General features: G+C 48.3%; 1 protein-coding gene across 1 annotated transcript; it reads left to right on the plus strand.

Moving 5' to 3' along the window:
• The first annotated feature begins 5550 nt into the window (after positions 1-5550).
• Positions 5551-14367, plus strand: LOC147111735 (uncharacterized). Its single transcript, XM_085998292.1, has 3 exons — positions 5551-6748; positions 9694-9872; positions 14184-14367. The coding sequence occupies exons 1-3, from the start codon at positions 5645-5647 to the stop codon at positions 14365-14367; spliced, it is 1467 nt and encodes a 488-aa protein (XP_085854418.1). The 5' UTR covers positions 5551-5644.
• The last annotated feature ends 9756 nt before the right edge of the window (positions 14368-24123 follow it).

Genomic DNA, 24123 nt, shown 5'->3' on the forward strand with positions numbered 1-24123 from the left:
CTGTATCTCTGTTCATATTATCGCATGTACATAGCGCGGTCCCTTTAAGACTGAGACCCAACACGATGACGTCATCACGTTGATCACGTGACCCTCCAGCGGCAGGAAAACGTGATGATGTCATGACGTTCGACCAGGGAGGGGCTCTAGTCAGCCCTCGTGGAGCTAGCAACCAGTACAGACCTGTTATCCAGCTTTCCATTGTTTTAGTGTTAAACTCTGTTTATTAGTATTATAAACATTGTTTGTTTAATAGACTGACTCGATCTCAGTCCTTTAGTTAGGAATCTAGCCGTTCCTACAGTGGTGACCCCGAATTTTCGTGGACAATTTTCGCGAAAGAAGCGTTATGAAACATGGAAGCACACGCCGTGGCTTTGAAACTCCCACAGTTTTGGGAACAACATGCTGCCTCCTGGTTCGTCCAAACAGAAGCACAATTCAAACTCCGTAACATCGCCGCAGATCAGACCTGCTACCTCCACGTGGTCTCTGCACTCGACAGCTCCACGGCCGCAAGGATCATCAGCCTGCTCGAAAACCCCCCAGAGGCCAGCAAGTATGATGCTCTTAAAGCGCGGTTAATACAGGTCTTCGGACTCATGAAGGCAGAGCGGGCCCGCCGGCTGCTCGCTATGCCCGGCCTGGGCGATTCCAAGCCACCTGAGTTAATGAGCCAGATGCTCACGCTCCTGGGCTCCGAACCCCAATGCTTCCTTTTTCGGGAGTTATTCCTGAGTCAACTCCCCGAACAGGTTCAAGCCGCTCTCCCTAGATTGGACACCGCGGATTGCGCAGCACTGGCTGCAGAAGCAGACATGGTTTATGCGGTCATGCAGCAATACTGCTCCACCACGAGACAACCCTCCTCCGCGGACACCGCCCCGACGCCTCCATCCCCCGGCTTGTGTTTTTACCACGCCCGTTTTGGCGCAAAAGCCAGAAGCTGTCGCCCTCCTTGCAGTTTCGCGCCTAAAGGAAAAAAAAGCAACCCCGGCAGCAGCCCCAGAAAAGGAGGATCGAGTTTAAGGTACGGGACGCGGCCGCGATGGCGATTGGGAATTCCGGGAAGCTCCTCTACATTACCGATTCCATTTCGGGCCGGCGCTTTGTATGCGAAACTGGGGCGCAGTGCAGCATCCTTCCCACCTCAGCACTTGACATCCAGTCTGGGAGGCACGGTCCCGCCCTCGAGGCAGCTAATGGCGGGGCCATTCGTGCCTTTGGCAAACGGCAGGTCCGGGTGTGCTTCGGCGGACAACGGTTTCAGTGGGAATTTATCACAGCCAACGTTTCACAAGCCATCTTCGGCACTGATTTCTTATGCGCCAACAGCCTCTTGGTAGATGTCCAAAACCGTCGACTGGTCAACGCGGCTACCTTCCATTCCATTCCGTGCTTCCGCAGTTCCGCACCGGCCCATACTGTCTCCTGCGCGTTACCCTCGCCGGACGAATTCACCCGCCTACTAAGTGAATTCCCAGAGCTGACCAAGCCCACTTTCTCCGCCTCGGCAGCTAAGCATGGTGTCCAACACCACATTATTACGACCGGCTCCCCAGTGTACGCATGAGCTCGGCGACTGGAACCCGGTAAGCTCGCGGCAGCGAAGGCCGAGTTTGCCACGATGGAGCGGCTGGGGATTATTCGCCGGTTGAATAGTCCCTGGTCCTCACCCCTACATATCATTCCAAAGCCCGGCGGCGGATGGCGGCCATGTGGGGACTACCGTTGACTGAATGATGCAACGACGCCCGGTCGGTACCCGATCCCGCACATTCAAGACTTTTCCGCCCATTTGGCGGGAAACTCAATCTTCTCCAAGGTCGACCTCGTCCGGGGCTACCATCAGGTCCCCGTACACCAGCAGGACATCCAAAAAACTGCGGTTATTACTCCCTTTGGACTGTTCGAGTTCCTCAGAATGCCTTTTGGGCTCAAGAATGCCGCGCAGGCCTTTCAACGACTCATGGACTCGGTCCTGCGGGATCTTCAGTTTTTATTTGTCTATCTGGACGATATCCTGATAGCCAGCTCCACCAAAGCGGAGCACGTCGACCATCTCCGCACCCTTTTTCGGCGCCTCAGCCAGCATGGTCTCATAATCAACCCGGCTAAATGCCAGTTCGGCCTACATCAGATTGACTTCTTGGGCCACCGCATTACCCAGGAGGGTGCAATCCCGCTGCAGTCAAAGGTCGAAGCAATTTCGGCATTCCCGAAGCCACAGTCCACCAAAGCCCTCCAAGAATTCCTGGGCATGGTGAACTTCTATCACCGCTTTGTGCCGAAGGCAGCACAACTCATGCAGCCCCTCTATGAGGCCCTCAAAGGCAAGATGGGAAAGGATGCAATAACCTGGACGGTGGCAATGGACGATGCTTTCGACAACACAAAAACCGCTCTAGCCAATGCAACTATGTTGGCGCACCCTCTGCCAGGAGCCACCATCGCCCTCACTACGGACGCTTCCGACTATGCCATAGGCGCCGTACAAGCACAGTGGGTCAACGGGTCGTGGCAGCCACTGGCGTTCTTCAGTCGCCAACTCCGGCGCAACGAACGCAAATATAGTACTTTCAACCGTGAGTTGCTGGCACTGTTCCTGGCCATTCGCCATTTTCGTTTCTTGTTGGAGGGACGTCCCTTCACCGCGTTTGTAGATCTCAAATCACTGACTTTTGCAATGGCCAAGACCGCCGAACTGTGGTCGGCCCGACAGCAGAGGCAGCTAACTTACATTTCGGAATTCACGACAGACATCCAGCACGTAGCTGGCAAGGACAATTTGGTAGCCGATTGCCTTTCTCGCGTGCCCATACGGGCAGTCCAGTTGGGCATCGATTATGCCCTCATGGCCACCGACCAAGCATCCGACCCTGAAATGCAGTCGTATCGCGCCGACACCTCTACCCTCCAACTGGCCGATGTGCAATTCCATGCAGCAGGCACCTCGTTGCTCTGCGATGTCTCCATGGGGGACCCTCGCCTGATCGTTCCAGCTGCCTGGCACCGCCAAGTCTTCGATGTCATCCATGGGCTTTCGGACCCGGGTGTGAAAGCATCCCAAAAATTACTGTCGGCTAAGTTCGTCTGGAGAGGAATGCGTAAGGATATCCACGACTGGGCTAACACCTGTGTCGTCTGTCAAAAGTCTAAGGTGCAGCGCCACGTCAGGGCCCCATTGGCCACGTTTGCTGTACCAGAACGGCGATTCGATCACGTCAACGTGGATCTCGTCGGACCGCTGCCACCGTCCCAGGGTTTCACACACATTCTAACCATGGTCGATTGTACTACCAGATGGCCCGAGGCAGTACCTTTGGCGTCTACTACGTCTGCCGTGTAGCCAGAGCGTTCCTCTCCTCGTGGGTCGCACGTTTCGGCATTCCGGTGGATATTTCTTCAGACCACAGTCCACAATTCTCATCCGAGCTCTGGAACGCTGTGGCCCAGGGTCTTGGCACCAAACTCCACCGCACTACGGCCTATCACCTACAGGCAAACGGTTTGTGCGAACGTTTCCACCGATCGTTAAAGGCATCGCTGAGAGCCAGCCTCCAAGGCGCCGGCTGGGTGGATAAGCTTCCATGGGTCATGTTGGGGCTGCGCATGGCACCCAAAGAGGACCTGCAATCATCTGCCGCAGAGCTTGTGTACGGTCAGCCGCTCCACGTACCGGGAGATTTCCTGCCGTTTCCCACCGCACCATGGTCTGCGGCCGACCAACGCAGCAACCACCGGGAAAAAGCCAAGGCTTTCGCGCCCATTCCAACTTCGCATCACGGCCTGCCATCTTCGCATGTTCCAGCAGAGCTAAAAAATGCTGAATTCGTATTCATTTGGCATGATGCCCATAGGGACCCGCTCAAGGCTCCCTACACAGGACCTTTCCGCGTAATAGAGCCCGGCGACAAGAGTTTCTCGGTTGACATCGGTGGTAAACCAGACCACATCTCCATTGATCATCTCAAACCGGCGCATCTGGACATTGACTGGCCAGTAGAGACTGCATAGCCGCCACGCCGTGGCCGCCCTCCAGCTGCATCCGCACCAGTCCGAAGGTTCCCATCCGCCAGCCCGCCCGCTGCTCAACAACGTTCACTCCGAGAATACAGGAGTCGCTCTGACAGGCTTGTCAGACCTCCTAGTCGATTTACTTTTACTGTTAAAGACAATTCTGGGGGGGCGCATGTGGCAGAGCCACCAAGGGGACTCTGATCTTATGTACATAATTATCTTTAACTAATTGTTAGCTACAGAATGAATCTGTATCTCTGTTCATATTATTGCATGTACATAGCACGGTCCCTTTAAGACTGAGACCCAACGCGATGACATCATCACGTTGATCACGTGACCCTCCAGCGGCGGGCAAACGTGATGATGTCATGACGTCCGACCAGGGAGGGGCTCTAGTCAGTCCTCGTGGAGCTAGCAACCAGTACAGACCTGTTATCCAACTTTCCATTGTTTTAGTGTTAGTATTAAACATCGTTTGTTTAATAGACTGACTTGATCTCAGTCCTTTAGTTAGGAATCTAGCCGTTCCTACACTAGAATAAATAACTACCCATTGTATTATCAATAGTCTTTCGCTACGCCAGACTTTAGAAATATGTAGAAACTTAGTTAAGGATTGAAGAACTCTTTGTCCCTTTGTCTGACTTGAAAGACACATGATGAAACCATAACCTGTTTACTTTACTATATAAATGGATTTTATTGAATTACCTATGTGTATGGGATTTAAGTATGTATTAGTTATTGTAGATGTGTTTTCTAGATGGATTGAAGCTTTTCCTTGTAAAAAGGCCGATGCCACTACTGTTGCTAAATATTTGTTGAAAGAAATCGTGCCGCGCTTCGGAATTCCTGTTAAACTTTCAAGTGATAATGGGTCTCATTTTACTGGAACTGTTATAAAAGAAATGTGTAAAGCCTTACAGATTAACCAACATTTCCATTGCAGTTATCATCCACAATCAGCTGGCCTTGTTGAGAGATATAATGGAATGCTTAAAAACAAACTGGCGAAACTATGCAATGACACTGGACTAAAATGGGTAGAACTGCTGCCTTTAGCCTTGATGGTAATGCGATCTGCAACTAACAGAACAACAGGCCTGTCACCACATGAGATAGTTATGGGACGTCCCCAACGGCTACCTTTTACAGCACCGTTTACTGCAAAACAAATGGACATTCATAAAATGGAAGAAAATATGTTGAATTATTGTATTGCACTAACCAAATGTATTTCCAGCTTTCATTCACAGGTAAAAGAAGCTCAAGTCGAACTAGCAGAAGGGAAGTACCATAACCTGGAGCCCGGAGAATTCGTTTACATCAAGATTTTTAAACGAAAAAGCAGTCTGCAACCCAGATTTGAAGGACCATACTAGGTTTTGCTGACAACTAATACTGCAATCAAGATAAAAGAAAGACCAACATGGATCCACGCGTCCCATTGCAAAAAAGCACCCGATCCGGAGGAAAGGGAGAAGGAACCAGAGGGAGAGAAAAAGATTTACACAGACTATGGGGACTGACAGTACTATGCTTAACAGGATTATGCTTTGTGTTACTGATAGCACCAGAGGTACAGACACGTGAACAAAGGGAACTACATATAAATGTATTCATGGCACTGAGTCATGAGTATGCACAAGAAAGAGATTTATCCAACTGTTGGGTATGTGCACATGTGCCCATTCACTCGAAAGGAGGCATCCCTCTAAGACCCATTCCCTTTAACGAATCAGACATGGCTGAGTGGATAATCAGTCAGAACGATACGCGCGGTAATACTTCCCAGAAAAGGCACACATCCTATAGGGGCACTACTAGTACAGAGGATTGGAGGCCGGAATGGGAATCAGCAGGCTATAATCTCACTGCCTTCCAGGGATGGTACCAACCCAAATATAATCGGGCTCGGCAGCCCCCATTCCTAGTTCTTACTAATACCTCAGGTATAGGGGCCCCAATGGGTAAAATATGTTTAGTAAGGAACATAGCAGGGGGTGAGAACGTGGGTAAAAGCAAATGCGCCCAGGATTTTACCATAACTCGACCCCACAACTGGCGCGATGTGGGTCAGTTTAACATGACAAATGTCCATAATAAGACGAGTGGGGGTACCTGGACCGGTTCCAACCCTATGATGACAAAGAAGAAGTTGCAATTCACTTCTTATAATGGAACCTATTTTATCTGTGGTCATAATGCCTACCCCTGGTTAGCACAATCGTGGACGGGATCCTGTTACTTAGGATATGTGATACCCTTTATTAGAACAACAAAGACCCTGAGGGATGCCTATGAAAGCCATCGACCTAAACGGGATTTGACATGGTTGAATGGAATGTTCAAGGTAATGATACCACCCTATGGGACAATGTCAAACGAGTGGGAAATACGGCAACTGGCTAAATTAGTAGAATCAGTAGCCAACGCAACCTCGCAAACCTTTGAAAGGGTAAATGACGAAATGGTAGCCAGTCGGACAGTGGCTCTCCAAAATCGTATGGCCATAGATTATCTCCTAGCCAAGGAAGGAGGGACATGCGCTTTGATTGGTGAGGAATGCTGTACGTACATCCCGGATCACTCAGAAAAGATCAGCAGTCTGGCAGAACTTATTAGAGAGAAGGTAATAGAGTACAGGAAACTTTGTTATATCCGGCACCAACGGGACCAAGCTGTTGTCGTCCCATCAAAACTGCCGGACATACCAGCGTTAATGGTGAAGCATACGGAGGTTTTCATCTCTGTATCTGACAACAAACACTGTTGCTTAGCAACAGCTTCTAAACAGTTGGCCCGTACCTTGGAAGCATCTCTGTAGCTTAGCAACAGCTTCAGAGAGACTTTCCAGAGCCTGACTGTTGGAAAAAGAGCCACGAGAAGAAAAAAAACCTAACAAAACGGCTCCTGATTTCTGCCGGTAGATCGAGGTTTCCAGACATACAACCTCCGGATAAACCAAAGTCTCCTGTACAAACAAATTACTGGCCTAGGCGGTACCACTTTTTGGGGTTGGGCATCCGGATGGCTAGGATCCCTGGGAAAATCCCTGGTACAGGGCCTGATCATATTCTTGCTGATAATCTTTTCCCTATACCTTCTGTTTGTATCAATCAAGTGCTGCTGTGTCAGAGTGGGAAAAACAGTGTTACCAACAGCAACCACTACTAAGGTTATGGTAGCAACAACTACTTAAGGATTCTGCGTGGAAATGGAAATAGAAAGACTAAGCAGGATTGGAATGGATTAAGTTGTCCTTGTGAAGGACAAAAGGGGGGAATGTGGAAACGTACCTTTTAAAGCTGAATATAGTTACATGTGCCCCTTTTTGACAAACAAAATGGAGTCCCGGTCCTCCCAGAAGCCTCTGCAGAAATGTCCTCTATTCCTTCCTTAAACATGTTAACCTTGACTAAACACTGTAAACCGTTGCTTATCTGCGTTGTAAACAAAGACCATTTACATGATAACAGAAGAAGCATATTGTATGAAGTATCTACATTCCAAACAATGCTGATAGTCTTAATTAAATAGTCTAGAATAAATAACTATCCATTGTATTATCAACAGTCTTTCGCTACACCAGGCTTTAGAAATATGTAGAAACTTAGTTAAGGATTGAAGAACTCTTTGTCCGACTTGAAAGACACATGATGAAACCATAACCTGTTTACTTTACTGTATAAATATGTAATTCTGGAGAGAGTCTCTGCTTAGCCCTTGACTCAGCGGGACGCTCTCCTTGCGGCAAGTAAAAATTTATTAAAAGAACATCTACTGGAGTTGATCGTTTCAGAGTCTCATTGAGTTGAGATTTCGACACCATTAAACAACTAACGGGAGGAAGAGGCTCCATGAATATCCCCATCCTCAATGATGGTGGAGCCCAGCACGTGAGTGCAAAAGACAAGGCTGAAGCATTTGCAACCATTTTCAAACAGAAGTGCCGAGTGGATGATGCATATCGGCCTACTCCTGAGGTCCCCACCATCACAGAAGCCAGTCTTCAGCCAATTCGATTCACTCCACGTGATATCAAGAAATGGCCGAGCGCACTGGATACAGTAAAGGCTATGGGCCCCGACAACATCACGGCTATCGTGCTGTAGACTTGTGCTCCAGAACACTGGCATCTATCCAACAATGTGGAAAACTGCCCAGGTATGTCCTGTCCACAAAAAGCAGGACAAATCCAACCGGGCCAATTACTGTCCCATCACTCTACTCTCAATCATCAGCAAAGTGCTATAAAGCGGCACATACTCACCAATAACCTGCTCACTGATGTCCAGTTTGGGTTCCGCCAAGACCACTCGGCTCCCGACCTCATTGGACAAAGGTGCTGAATTCCAGAGGTGAGGTGAGAGTGGCGGCCTTGACATTAAGGCAGCATTTGACTGAGTGTGGCATCAAAGAGCCCCAGTAAAACTGAAGTCAATGGAAATCGGGGGGAAAACGCTCCACTGGCTGGAGTCATACCTAGCACAAAGGAAGATGGTTGTGGTGGTTGAAGGTCAATTATCACAGTCTCAGGACATCGCTGCAGGAGTTCCTCAGGGCAGTGCCCTGGGCCCAACCATCTTCAGCTGCTTCATCAATGATCCTCCCTCCAACATAAGGTCAGAAATGGGGATGTTCGTTGATAACTGCATAGTGTTAAGCGCCATCCACAACTCCTCAGATAATGAAGCAGTCCATGCCCGCATGCAACAAGACCTGGACATCGTTCAGGTAACATTCGCGCCAGAGAAGCGCCAGGCAATGACTATCTCCAACAAGCGAGAGTCTAACCACCTCCCCTTGACATTCAATGGCATTACCATCGCCGAATCCCCCATCATCAACATCCTGGGGCACAAAATTGACCAGAAACTTAACTGGATCAGCCACATAAATACTGTGGCAACAAGAGCAAGACAGAGGCTAGTTATTCTGCGGCGAGTGTCACACCTCCTGACTCCCCAAAGTCTTTCCACCATCTACAAGGCACAAGTGGGGAGTGTGATGGAATACTCTCCACTTGCCTGGATGAGTGCAGCTGCAAGAACACTCAAGAAACTCGACACCATCCAGGACAAAGCAGCCCACTTGATTGGCGCTCCATCCACCACCTTAAACATTCACTCCCTGCACCACTGGCGTTCTGTGGCTGCAGTGTGTACCATCTACAAGATGCTCTGCAGCAACTCGCCAAGGTTTCTTCGACAATACCTCCCAAACCCGCGACCTCTTCCACCTAGAAGGACAAGGGTAGCAGGCGCATGGGAACACCACCACCTCCAAGTTCCCCTCCAAGTCACACACCATCCTGAAGGTGTATAAGAAAGGCATCTCAGTTGCAGGTCCCTGGTCCGAGGATCTTTCTGCTGTCTGGTTTGCTAGTAGATTTTCCAGTTCACAGATCGGTTATGCCACACTTTTTGGCCTTATCACTCTCAGTAAGCTTTAGCTGCTTATTATGGGGGCTATTGTTCCTACTTTAATTTGGATGGAGGAATAGTTGGAGGCGGAGGAGCAGCAGCAGAATCAGGAACCTCCTGCAGCAGCTGGGCCTCTCAGAGGACAGCATGTGAAGGGGCTCACATAGGAGGCCATACCCAGCACACAGGGTATACAGGCCAAGAGTAACCTTTTTGGACCTATCTGATGTGCTTCTCCAGGCAGGCTGTGGTAGACCTCTGCTGCCTCCTGGAACAGGACCTGTTGTCTGGTGGATCAGAGAGGCATGCTTTGTCAGTGGCTCTCAAAGTCACCACAGCCCTTAAGTTTTTCACTACTGGATCCTTTCAAGCTGTTACAGGAGACATCGGCTGCATATCACAGTGCACAGCTGAATTAAGCAGGTGAAGAAGTGCCAGGGAGGAGCAGTATGTCTTCTTCCCCACTGATTTCAGTAGTAAACAGGAGAGAGCTCAGGGATTTGCTGCAGTGATTGACTTCCCTCACATGCATGGCATCACTGACTACACACATAATGCAATCAGGATACCAGAACAGCAACGAGCAACATTTGTAAATAGAATGGATTCTGTTCCATCAATGTTCAGCTCGTGGTCAATCACAGGATCACCATCATGAAGATCTGTGCAAAGTACCCAGGGAGCTGCCACGATGCATTTATCGTAAAGCAGTCTACCACCCTCCCAATATTCAACTTTGTGAGGAATGTGACAGGATGGCTTCTGGGGGATAGGGGATACCCCTACAGAGGTGGCTAATGACACCCCTGTGCAACCTCATCACAGCCCATCAACACAGATATAATCAAAGCCAGAGGATTAGCAGGATTATTACTAAACACACCCTAGTGATGTTGAAGTATGCTGGACTACTTGCACAAATCAATTACTTGTTTGAAACAATGCTGGAACAATGATTGGCATCAAAGAAGTAATTGATTTGTACAAACAGCCCCATTGGCTGCTATTGCAAATGTCTCCCATCGCTGCCTGAAAGGAACCAGTGGCCAAAATCACTTTTACTAGCACTGTGGTGCCTTCGATAGAGGTGAGCTCCACATCCACAGCAAGCAGGTGACACAAATCCATCTTTGCATCACAAAGAAAGCACAGCCTTTTCAAGCATTGCTAAGTGGTGAGGTTCTGTATACAGGAATGTGTGAGTATCAGGTGCTGTCTACGGTGTCAGATCAGCTTGACCTCCCCGTATTGCTCCTCCTAATCCTTGTCATCTTCCTCCATAACAGATGAAAAGTGGAATCCCTAAGAGAAACACCATTGCCTCCTGTGGTGAAAAAGTTGCAATGGAAAACAGCACCAGGAGCAATGCTGGGCTGCACCCAGGTTCTCCCATGACTCCCTCCATATGCTTATGGAGGGAGTCACAGCATGCAGGGAGGTCCTCTTGCCTTCCAATGGGTGAAAGAGACTGCCCCAGAGACCAACGCAGCCTGGTTGTACATTGCACAGGAGGGCATAAGCAGGGATGTCGTCAGGAGGATCAGGCTGCAGTGGCGCAAACCTTTCAATGATCTCAGTAGATCATGAAACGTTACTGCAAAGCCAGACTCAACCTCATCCTGCTGTGCCACTCATCACATCCCCATCACTCTACCTTCCCTACCCTACTCCTGTACATCCTTACTCACATCAACTTACCTTGCACCTCCACCCATCCCTCTCTATCTACATTATGACATCCCCATCTCACTAGCCACCCCTCACACTCACCCTCATCCTAGTCCAATCATACCAACTAACAACACACAAGGGTAGGCACTTGTGTGATTTAGCCAATGTTCATGTGAAGTTTCTGTTAATGTGCTGTTAAACATTGAAATCTTTATTTTCAACACTTTTCTTTCTTGGACAGATTTGTGTGCACCTTTGAAAGTGGCTTAGTGAGTTGCAGTGAATGGTGAGACATAACAGTACCCCCCGCAATAGCGATGAGTGTGAAAGGAATGGCTTGGGCATTGTAGGGATGCTTTATGTTGTCGGTGTGGGGTGGTGCCAACCTGGTGCATCTTGTAGCAGCCAGGGTGTGCAGCATCAAGTGAAGTAAATGTGGCCATGGTGAGGCCATCTCTGGCGTCCCGGGCAGCAACGTGGTCGGGTGCTGATGCCCTGTGCAGCATCAGGTGATTACGGAGAAGGTTGGTGTGATTGTTGGTGCTGCTGATGTGCTTGGTGATGCTGATGTTGGGGTTGATCGTGGTCAGATTCTGAGGACCAAGGTGAAAGAGTATGAAGTGCACCCATGCTGATGGATTATCGCATGCTGTGCTCTGCACAATAGAGCACAGCAGCGAGGATTTGAGCTGCAGGAGGAGCAAGGCACAGAGTGCAGAGCCTCTTCAGAGGAGGAGGAGGAGCAGGAGGAACACGAGGAAGAGGAGGGGGAACCTGAAGTGGACATGGCACCAGCAGTGGCGCACATTACTGCCCGGGATGGCCTTATAATGGCACAATTTAGTTAAGTTGCACCTGTGCACCCATATGGCACCCAGATGTTGAATCAACTTCCCCACCACCTCCCCCCCCCACTACCACAGAGCAGTCCTAAAATGACAAAACCATTCCTGTCACACACACCCATTGCTCGAGGTTAAGTAATGTCTTACCATTCACTCCAACTGACAAGGCCACTTGGCAGGCAGCTGGCAAAAATGGACAAGACAGGAAAGTGGTGCAAAGAAATAATGTTATTTGGCTCATAAATTCAACAGAAACTTAACCATCTAACATTTTATAACACAATTGTGTCTTCTTTCTCTTTCAGCAACTCCTACGCCATGCAACCCCTGTGGCTTCAGCAGAGGTAGAAGCAGGCTGCTCACTTCCCTGCTCTGTCTGTTTAGACACTTTTGGCGGTTGTCCTCTTGGTTTTGGAGCCTGTGAGGGCCCCGCCTAAAGACTGCTCCTCCTGCAACTGTGCAAGGCAGACTCGGCCATCGGGATATGAGGCAGCATGTGGGGCTCTGACTGAGGGGGGTGGTAACCGGGGAGAAGTGGGAGTGCTTTGAGCAGAGTCTTCACTTCCATGTCCGCTCTCACCAGCATCCCTCTCATGGTCCACCTGCACATCCCTGCTAGCAAGGAGCTGGAGAGCACTTTGCTGCATAGCAGTGGGGCAATTAACGGCCAACTCTAGGTTTCTATCTATCCTAGATATTGCTGCAATTAGAGTCTGCAAGCTGTTGTTCACAGCAAGCATGCACTCGTTCAACTGGCGCATTTGATGCTCCATGCAGGTGGCCACCCTTTCCATGGATGAATACATCAAAGCCATGGCCTGTGACATCATGCTGCTCATGCTGCAGATGGACTCCTCCATTCTCCCTACAATCGAGCACATCGCAGCTGGAAAAGCTGCCAGAGCCTCCTGCATTGTTGTTGCTCCTCAAGAATCATCCTCTTTGCCGACGGCCTCTGAGGTTCAGCATCTTCATCTAGCTGAGCACTGCTTGGAGCATCCTGCGCCCTCCGACGTGGACTCTCCACTGCTGCCGCTGCCTCCACCATCTGTTCTTGCTCACCTGAGCTCTGTGAGACACCAGGTGACAACAATACTTTCTCTCTTACTGGACTTACCGATGTGTGCATATCTACGTTGGTACTGCATGTGCATGGGTCTGCTGACGGTGCAATCTCAGAGTCCGTAACCTCCTCTGAAGAGTCGTCTGCCTCCTCCGGCTGGACACTGGGGGGGGGACTTGCTAGGCCTGTGGGAGAGTAAAGACAGGAATTAGAACTGTTTTGATCAGAATGTTTGAAGTTACCATTATGCACATGATCATATTTCACTGGCTGCTGACATCAAGTCAACATGAGTGACTACTATATGCCATGCGGCTATATATTTAATTCTGTCACCAGGTAGTTGGGAGGTCTCCCTCTCTCCATCTTCCACTGCCAGCAGCTCTGCAACGCGGCGCAGCTCCAGGGACTCCTCCTTTGCTGAAGTCAGTGTGGTGATTGAAGGGCCACCACTGGTTCGCTGCCTCTCCCGGGTGTTCTGCGCTCTCTTCTCCTGCAAGGAGGGAAACAAAAGACCTTTGAGTGAGAGTGATGGAATGAGTGCAAGGGATGGATGGGCACCCTCTGTAGAGGGTGACTATGAGGGAGAGGCGTGACATTGCATTAAGATGAGGGTGAGTGTCAGTGGTGGATGGTCAGATGATGATGTGAGTAAGTGCATACACCGTGAGGGAAGGGTGCACCTGCAAGGTAGGTTGGTATAAGGAGTGATGTGCAGGAGTAGGATTGGGAAGGCAGAGTGAGGGGGTTGGGGGTGACATGCACATCAAGATGTAGGGCAATGTGACATTGTGCTCACCTTTCCTGACCTCATGAGGTTTTTAAAGCGTTTCCTACACCTGATCCATGTCCTTCCAACGATACTCCTGCGGCTCACTTCTTCTGTAATCTCCAGCCATGCATTTTATGTCAGTGCCGCTGGCCTCTTCCTCCCATCAGCAGGGTAGAGGATGTCCCTGTGGACCCTGACTCCTTGGAGTAATATCTCCAAGGAGGCATCACTAAATCTGGGGGCTGCTTTCTGCCTTTGACTCTGCATAATTAAGGATTTAGTATTATCAAAGTGTTATAGTGCAAACAATTCCCCTCTGTCACAATCTGGCTTCCACCTCCACCAGCCTTTAAGTGACATCTGTCCATTGCTCCTTTAAATAGCTCAGCTGAAGTCGAGTCATCCGTGACATCATCGAACCCGCTTCAGTTAATTGGTTGGGAAACCCGGAAGACTGATTCAATTTCAGTGGCTTTGTTAAAAAGCTACTGCAAAACACGCCTCTCCAACTTCCGGGTTCCTTACATGAGCCACAGCCCCGCCACTGCCATCCACAAGCAATGGTAAAAATTCAGCTCCAAATGTCAGTGGGGGAAGACCACATCCTGGTGAAAGTACCAATATGCATCCTCCCTAGGCCTCTACCACTGACCCTTGTAAAGTTGGCAGGATCGGAGGGCAGTTCCCTGCTTTGCTAGCCAAAAATGGCCATCTGCACCAATAGGGGGCCATTTAGGGTGCCCGCCAACCCCATGTTGCTGGAAAGACTGACACAACTAGCTAGTTCTTGGGGTCCCTCCTCCCACCCCAAAACAACTCTTAGGTGCCCACGTGGTGCCCTTTGTAATGGAACCACATTTACATTTTATTAATAAAAATTGTAGAGCTTTTCTTCGGGGTTCAGGCCACAATCCAGACCTGGACCTCAGGTGGGCCCCACATCCACCGATGATCGGCATGGTATGGCTAGACTCACCACACATACCTCCATTACCCCTTTGCCGGGATCCTCTGAGGGCTAGAGATGTGGGAACTCCCGACATAGGGAGTCTCTACCCCCAGTTGTCTTGTTTTGCACACTTTGTACAAAAATAATAAATTGCAGGACAATGGAGTATTACAGTTTAAATTATTTTAATGAAGCATTAGGTCTGATCTGACTCACAACAGTACAGCACCGTGTGGACAAGATGGAGTCAGGACCCTGGGTCTTCTAAACAATAGCAGTCCTTACAGATGCCTGCAGGCCAATGACAACTTAGCATGTGATCACATGTGAATATAATAGGTAATCCTTACAGATGCCTGCGGGCCAATGATAAATCAATATGCAAATGTTACATCCCCTTTCTTTTAAAAGAAAAATGTTATGCATTACTTTTGAACCTTTCTTCTACATAATGTTCTCAGTATCATCAACATATAAGTAAACTCAATATTTAACTAGCACTGAAAACATTTCAACGTTTCAATAACGATGTACCGTTTTTTTTAGGGCAGCAATCTGCCTACCCCCTTTGGCAGTTCACAAGTCAAGGATAACTCTAGGCTTGACCTCTCGTCCCGACCTTGTGTGGTATGGAACTGAGCATGCTCCTGAATCGGTCAACAAATCAGGTTCAGGTTTAGGTTCAGGTAAGTATGATGTGTTTTGTGTATTGCTCTGTTCATCACACTCTGTTGCACTGATCCTCTCATCAGAATGACGGTGTTGTTCCTTGGTGTTCAGGAGGTGCCTGCGATTGCGGCGGTACACCTGTCCTTCTCGGGTGCGGACGTGATACGATCGCTCAGTGTCAGCTGGCTGGATGACGACTGCTGGCTTCCAGTAGTCTTGCTCCTGGATTCTGACGGATTCTCCATTGTGCAGCGGCGGCAGTAGACTAGCTGACCTGTCATAGTATCTCTTTTGGTGTTGCTGTCTCTGTACACGTTTTGCATGCAATTGCTTGCAGCTGACGACCTCTGGCTGCAGCTGCTGGTTAGTGCTTGGAAGGATTGAGCGAAGTCTGCGGCTCATCAACAGCTGTGCTGGTGACTTGAAGTTGTCAACCGGAGTTTTGCGGTACTCAAGGAGACTGATGTAGGGGTCTCTTTTGTCCGCTTTGGCTTTGTCCATGAGTGTTTTTGTAAGGCATTACTTTGAGGGTAATGTGGGCTTGATGTGACATGTGTGAAATCCCATGCCTTGGCAAATGACTCAAACTCTTTTGATTTGTATTGGGGGCCATTGTCTGAGACTAAAGTCTCTACAATACCATGCCTGGCAAAGGCTGCCTTTAGCTTGTGGATCACAGCTGCAGATGTGGTGCTGTGAAGCTTGTCCAATTCAAAAAATCTGCTGTAGTAATCAACAGTCACTATGTAGTCCTCGTTGTTCCATGTGAACAGATCCGTTGCCACGACCTGCCAGGGCCTGTCTGGGATACGGTGAGGTATCATGGGCTCTTTGACATTTGATGGGCGGCGTTCTAGACAAATGGAACATTTTCCGACAATGTCCTCAATATGTTTGCACGTTCCGGGCCAAAACAGTGGCCTAGAAATTCAGTGGCCTGCGCCACCAGTTTGCGCCCAAAGAGGGCTTTTGCGCCACTGTGCAAACCTACCGCGATATTTAGCGGGGTGCTAATGGCGGCGTTAGCCAGTAGCGCTGCGCCGCCACCGATGACGTCATCGGTGTGCGCAGCGCCCCGCTATCGCCCCGCTATCGCCCCGCTGGCCATATTTGGTTGCTGCCGCCTCCCCCGCGCCGGCCACAAACAGCGACCGGTACACGGGGCCTACCTGTGCCGGTAGTGGGGCGAGTTAAGGTGGAGGTGCGGCCGGCCGCTTTTTCGGCAGCCGCCTGCCCGCACCTCCGTCCCCGGCCTCCTTCACCACCCCTCCGCGGCATTGCCAGTTGTTTCCAGAGAGCCCGGCACTTCTCCTTGGTGCCGGGCTCATTTGCCAGCACTCGCGAGCGGGGATCGCGCTGTTGCAGGCACCTCCCCCTTAAGACTGAGAGGAAGGCCTGCAGTACCGCAGGCTGCCGTGCCGCAGCGGGTGGCGCTGCGGCACTTTGCACGCCGATATTCAGTTTCAGCGCCCCAAGCGGGGCGCAGAAACCCTTGTTTAGTGGCCGGCTTCCACCTGGGGCGCTGAAACTGAATATCCCGCTGGCGCAAGTGGCTCCGCGCGCAGCGGTAATTCCGGCGCCCAGGCGAGCTGGGCGCCCCTAACTGAATTGCTAGGCCATAATGTCATGTGCTCTTTGTTTGCATTTTTCCATGCCCATATGTCCAGCATGAATTTTTGTCAACATCTCTTCTCTGAGACTGGTAGGAATTATGATTTTCTCCCCTTTGAAGACGATTCCTTTGATTTGTGACAGTTCGTCTCTGTTCCAGAATTCAGATATGCTCTGAGGGCATTTCCTCCTTTCCTCAGGCCATCCTTCATGTATGACTTTGCTCAGCAGTGTGAGTTGTGCATCTTTCTCTGTTTCTGCTCGGATCTCCTTCAGTTTTGAGTCACTCACAGGTAAGCTGTTGTACACCATGTGCACCTGCACATCCATGCCTTCACTGAGGCTGTTGTCCTGGTAGCTAAGAGACTTTCTGGAGAGCGTGTCTGCGACAGGAATTTCTTTGCCTGGACGGTGAATGATTGTGAAGTCATACTTCTGTAGCTGAAGGATCATTCTCTGTAGCCTTGGTGGGGCTGTGGCTAGTGGTTTCCTCATGATTGACTCGAGGGGCTTGCGGTCAGATTCCACAATGATTTGTCGGCCATAGGCGTATTGGTGGAAACGCTTACATCCAAACAGAATTGCATATAGCTCTTTCTTGATTTGAGCATAGTTGATTTCACTGTCTGTGAGAGATCTGGAAGCTTAGCCGATGGGCTTTACTTCTTGCAATAATACTGCACCTAGTCCGTACTTTGACGCGTCCACTTGTAGTCTGAGCTCTTTGTTGGGGTCGAAGGAGGCAAGAACTGGTCCTGGTGATTAGGTCTTTCATTTTCTGAAATGCTGTGTCATGTTGTTTGTCCCGCAGGAACTCATTGGATTGTTTGAGCAACTGACACATGGGTGCGTTGATTTCGGAGAGGCTCGGGGCAAACTTGGCTAAGTAGTTAACCATGCCTAGTACTGTCTCTAGCTCTGCGCGGTTCTTCGGCGGCTCCATCTTCTTGATGGCGGAGATTTTCTCTGGATCCGGCTTAATGCCATCAGTTGAGAGGCGATGCCCGAAATAACTGATCTCGGTGGATCCGATTATGCTTTTCTCAGGATTGAGCCAGATACCTTTCTCCCGTGATCTTTGTAGCATTGCACAAAGGTTCCTGTCATGTTCCTCTCTATTCCTGTCATAGATGAGGATGCCGTCTACGATTGCGACTACTCCGTCGAGGCCTTCATAGGTTTTGTCGATCTTCGCTGGAATTCATCCTGAGCTGAGATAAGACCAAATGGTAAATGCAGAAATCGGTAGCGTCCAAATGGTGTGTTGAACGTTGTTAGCTTAGATTACTCTTCCGTGAGCTTGATATTCCAGTATCCTGATCGTGCGTCCATTACACTGAAGTAACGTGCTCCCACTAGCTTGGGTGTGATGTCATCTAGTGTTGGTAGAGGGTAGTGAGGGCACTTGATAGCCTTGTTCAAATCTCTGGGGTCGAGACAGACTCTGAGCTTGCCTGTACGCGGTTTCTTGACCACTACTAACGCGTTGACCCACTCTGTCGGTTCTGTTTCCCGGACGATGATTTCTGTATTCTCCATGCTCTGCAGCTCCTCCTTCAGGCGACTACATAGAGCAAGGAGTATCTTTCTCGGTGGGCAAACCACAGGGGTTGCTGCTGGGTCAAGGTGAATAGTGCATTCACCTGGGAATAGTCCGATTCCTTTGAAAACGTCAGCAAACTCCTCCATGACTGTCTGCTTCTCAACTGGTGCTGTCAATGATAGCACTAGCTTGACGAGGTCCATGTCTAAACATGCCTTTAGACCTAGCACTGGAGGTGCTCGAGTGTCAATAATGTAAAAGTCCAACATCATGTCGCTTTCTTTGTACTTGCATTTCATCATGCATGTGCCTTTTACAATGAGCTGCACACCCCCATAGCCGGTCAGTCTGCGTGAGGTGGGCTGTAGCTCACACTCATCCTTCAAGCTGTGATACTCACTCAGAGGAATTACGTTAACCTGAGATCCAGTGTCTAGTTTAAACTTAAGGGCCTAGAAATTGGGTATAGCCCCGCCAGCTCGTTTGCGCCGAAAATTTTGCGCTCGCCGCGGAGCCAGTTGTGCCCGTCCCATATTCACTTTTAGCGCCCCAAAGCGGAACCGGGCGCTGCTCCAAGTTGTGCCCGCCCCGCTTGGGGCGCTGAAAGTGAATTTCAGCGCTCCCGGTCCCGCTGCGCCACCCGATGCGGTGCGGCAGGCTGCTGTACTGCAGGCCTCCCCCTTCTCTTAAGGGGGAGGTGCCTGCAACGGCCAGAGCCCCGATTGCGAGTGCCGGCAAAAGAGCCCGGCACAACGGAGAAGTGCCGGGCTCCACGGAAACCAGCCGGCAATGCCGCGGGGGGGGGGTGGAGGAGGCCGGGGAAGGAGGTGCGGGCAGGCGGCCGCCGAAAAAGCGGCCGGCCGCACCTCCACCTTAAAGCGCCCCGCTAAGGCTGCAGTAAGGACCCGGTCTCCCGATGTTGTTAGCGGCCGCCACGGAAGAGGCGGCCGCTACTGAAGATGGGGATCGGCGTGGTTTCGGGTGGTACCAGGGCACTGCGCACACCAATGACGTCATCGGTGCCGGCGCAGCGCTACCGGCTAACGCCGATGTTAGGGCCCACCTAATTTCGGGTGCTAAAAAACTTCCGACGCAAACCACTCTTTCGCCCCTAAGTGGGCGCTAACACAACCGAATTTCTAGGCCAAGCTCTTTGCCCTGTTTTCCTATCTCAATATCGGCATAGGCTTGCTGAGTCCCTGAAAGCTGTTTTTTCTGTGACACAGAATCAATAAACATTTCCTCTGCATTTTGCTCTCTATCTGGCATTTGGCTGTCACTCACTGTGTGTACTGTTTTTCCGAAAACAGTCCTGCAAACTTTAGCAAAGTGGTTCTGTTTACCACATGTAGTACATTGCCTTCCTTTGGCAGGGCAGTACTCCTTTTCTCTATGTCAGTTGTTTCCACAGTTTTTGAAGCGTTTTATGTCTGTGTCGCCCATTTTTAGAACTCTCGCTGTTCTTTCTGTTCTGAAACACGCTCTCTGGGCAGTGTTCTTTGGTGTGTATCTATTAACTGCGTGCACTGTCTGTTCACTCGAGCTGCTCGTGGCGCCGGTTATGGTTTTCAACTGTGCTTGGGCTATCTCGTGCGATCTAGCTATGTCTATAGCTTTGTCCAGCGTTAGCCCGGACCCAACATTCAAAAGTTTCTCTCTCACTTTAGCTGAATGTATTCCAAACACGATGCGGTCTCTGACCATCTCATCTTTATCTGCATATGCCCAGTCTTTTACCAGTAGTTTTAACTCAGTCACGAACTGTTCAAACGACTCACTAGCTCCTTGTACTTTCTCCTGAAACTTGTACCTAGCGAATATCGTATTTGTCTTGGGCATCACATATCCTTCAAAATGGTCAAAATACCTTTTCAGTACCTTTGCTTCATCCGCGGTGAGAGACCATGTGTTAAAAATGTCTCTCCCTTTTTCTTCGATCCACAGGAGTGGGTAGCTGCATCTTTCTTCCTCCCCTTTGCTTTTCAGTGGACCCGAAAACATCAACTCCACGTGTTGCTTGAACTTGCTCCATTCTCTAGGTAAGTTCAAAGATTCCCAATTCATTCGAGGTAAGGGAGCTCCAACGATGTCCATTTCAAATCCCTGTTCTGACACCATGTCTTGTTTTGCACACTTTGTACAAAAATAATAAATTGCAAGACAATGGAGTATTACAGTTTAAACTGTTTTAATGAAGCATTAGGTCTGATCTGACTCACAACAGTACAGCACCATGTGGACAAGATGGAGTCAGGACCCCTGGGTCTTCTAAACAATAGCTGTCCTTACAGATGCCTGCAGGCCAATGACAACTCAGCATGTGATCACATGTGAATATAATAGGTATTCCTTACAGATGCCTGCGGGCCAATGATAAATCAATATGCAAATGTTGCACCAGCCACGCTCCCCTTACACAGAACCGCTTGTTTGGGCCAGGTGGAGCATCCGCCCTCAACAAGCCATCCTGGAATCCCCAACGTAAGGCTGGGACCCGACATATCTGGATCCAGACCTAATTTCTGGCCCCTCCAGTGCACTCCCACCAAAGATACAGCTGGTGTAAGAATTTACTCTATATGCACTTTTCCCCCTGAAAACATGCCAAATAAATGAAGTTTTATAAATCCATCATTTCACAATCAGAGATCTCTCAGTGATTCACAAAAGTGTCAAAATGTCTTATATATGAGAAATATAACAGGATATATAACATTTTTGAAAACAAAATGCTGGAAATATGCAGCAGGTCTATCTCTATCTGTAAAGAGAAAAAAGGGGTTAATGTTTGAGGTGTAAACACTTCTTCAGAACTTCAGTTAACACACATTTTCAGTTGCTGACCCACCTACTGTGTATTTTTAACATTTTCTGTTTTCATTCCAGTTTCCAATATTTTAGTTTTGTCTTTTTAACTCTAACAAAATATTTACTTGTTAATATAAACCTAAAATGTTACTTTGAGTGTGCTAGTGGGAATAAGATTTTTTTTTTAATTTCATTTGCCAACATTTCAGTGATGCCCCAGGTTATTTTCAAGAAATTCTGTCCATGTGTCACACAGTTCACAAATGTTATAGCCCAATGCTACCACAAGAAATGTCAAAGCTTCACAAATAAATTTTGTGTGTGCCTGTTACTGCTCATTTAATCTGTGAATTGCAGTGCAAAAGATACTGCGTTTTCAACTCTGGTAGCAGAAAGATAAGCACTTTATTTAACATCTAATTAAATGTGGTCACCAGAGAAATCACAGCTTGTGAAGCTTTATCAGAAATAGATTAATCCATTTCAAGCACAACTCATAATGTCACAAAAAAGAACTCATGAATTTAGATAGAAAAAACAGTGTCTAAACCCATTTCATTTGATCATAAGTTACATAAATTGCTATATTTAGACAGAATTTAATCAAATTTCTGGACTTTATTCCATAGTCATTTATTTCCTTTTAAGACACTGACCTGTCAAGTGGATATTCTTAGTGATGAAAAAAACTGTGAGTTTTTAACTGCTATGTTTACAACAGATGTATGGACATAATCACATTACATATAACATGTGATTACAAAGAATTTTATTTTAAAAACTGTGTAAAACTAACTCCTGCATAAATTTGTGGTATAAGCAAAACTCTTTTGCTGTAATCATCTCCAGACATGATGGCGCCTGTTCTTTTATTTTATTTCTGGAAACCATCTACTTTCGCAGAAAGGTAACCAAGAGTGACAGGCTAGAACAACTGGGCCATGCATCATTTCTAATATAATTCCATCGCTTTAATGAATGCTTGCTACTCATCTAGGAAGAACTTAATGCTCATAGCAATTTATCTTCTCTGTTTTTTAAATTTCTGTACATAAATTCATTTCACAGTGCTAAAGCAATTTTGTAATTATTAACTCAACTTTACCTGCAGGAAGAACAGACCTCTCCTACAGTAGTAGAATTTTTACTGATGAATTCAGTGAAGATCACATTGCTGTGTGAATAGTATTAGTTCAAGAAAATATTGCCATAAATGATTTATATTTTTATTTATTTTCCTCCATTTTAAGATACAACACGCCATGCCCTGGTCAAGAGGGTGAGCTGGCCACCCTGTGCCCAAACTCCTGCAAATCCAAATGTGCAATTGCTCACTTGAAGGTGCATGAAATAAGCCTGGATTCATTTGCCTTTGATGATCCCTCCCTACCTGCAATGAAGTGTCTTGTTTCTCCTTGCAACCGCCTGCTCACACTAGAAAGACAAGTGGAGGAAAATCAGAGGCAGAAAACCATACCCTACTAATCCTTGACATAGTGAAAGATTTCCTTGGTCCTGTTTATAGATATATACAAATAGCAAACAGACAATATCTTCCTAGACAGGAAGAAGATTTAATCTGATTGCAATGTATTAGTGACATTGTAAATATAGCAGGAAGATTTCCCATGTTGGCTATTTCTAACAAAATCATGAGTGCTCAAAGTTACAGAATCCAGGTCGATGGAACAGCTTGGAAAGCTGGAAACCCTCTCCCCAGCTCAGCAGCAGTATGATGAGAGACCCCACCCCCCTACACTGGGCATCATTTTGGTGATTTTGCAACCTATCCTCGCACTGATTTGGCAAGCAACTGAGCCCCCTGCTGAGTAGTTGTTGGTGCTACTCAGAACACCCCATCTACTGCGCAGCTTAATCAGGCCCCCAATCCAATCCAGCATCGTATAGGTGTAGACCAACTTCCCATTTCACAGCCCTCAAAGATAATGATTTGCCCCACCCGTCCCCCTGAGCATAGAAACTAGAGTAGGCCTTTGATCTATATTCCATTGATACCCTTACCTAACAAAAATCTATTGATCTCAGTCTTGAAAATTTCAAATCACCCAGCATCCACTACCCTTTGTGTCAAAAAGTCCTTCATGATTTCACTCCTAAATGGCCTAGCTCTAATTTTAAGATTGTGCCCGTTACTCTGGATTTCCCACCAGAGAAAATAGTTTCTCTGTACATAAGAACATAAGAAACAGGAGCAGGAGTAGACCAATCGGCCTCTCGAGCCTGCCCCACCATTCAATAAGATCATGACTGATCCAATCTTGTCCTCAACACCACTTTCCCGCTCTCTTCCCATACTCCTAGACTCCCTTGTAATTCAAATGTCTGTCAATCTCCAGCTTGAATATATTCAGTGACTCCGCCTCCACAGCTCTCCGGGTAGAGAATTCCAAAGATTCACGACCCTCTGAGAGAAGAAATTCCTTCTTATCTCCATGTTAAATGGGCGACCCCTTATTCTGAAACTATGCCCCCTAGTTCTAGATACCCCCACTAGGGGAAACATCCTATCAGCATCCACCCTGTCCATCCCCCTCAGAATCTTATATGTTTCAATAAGATCACGTCTCATTCTTCTGAACTCCAATGAGTATAGGCCCAACCTGCTCAACTTTTCATCATACGTCAACCCCTTCATCCCAGGAATCAATGTAGTGAATCTTCTCCGTCCTGCCTCCAATGCAAATATATCCTTCCTTAAATATGGAGACCACAACTGTACGCA

The sequence above is a fragment of the Somniosus microcephalus genome, chromosome 10 (assembly GCF_052327205.1).
Source record: "Somniosus microcephalus isolate GS21.2 chromosome 10, FLI_Smic_1.0, whole genome shotgun sequence".
Classification (NCBI taxonomy): domain Eukaryota; kingdom Metazoa; phylum Chordata; class Chondrichthyes; order Squaliformes; family Somniosidae; genus Somniosus; species Somniosus microcephalus.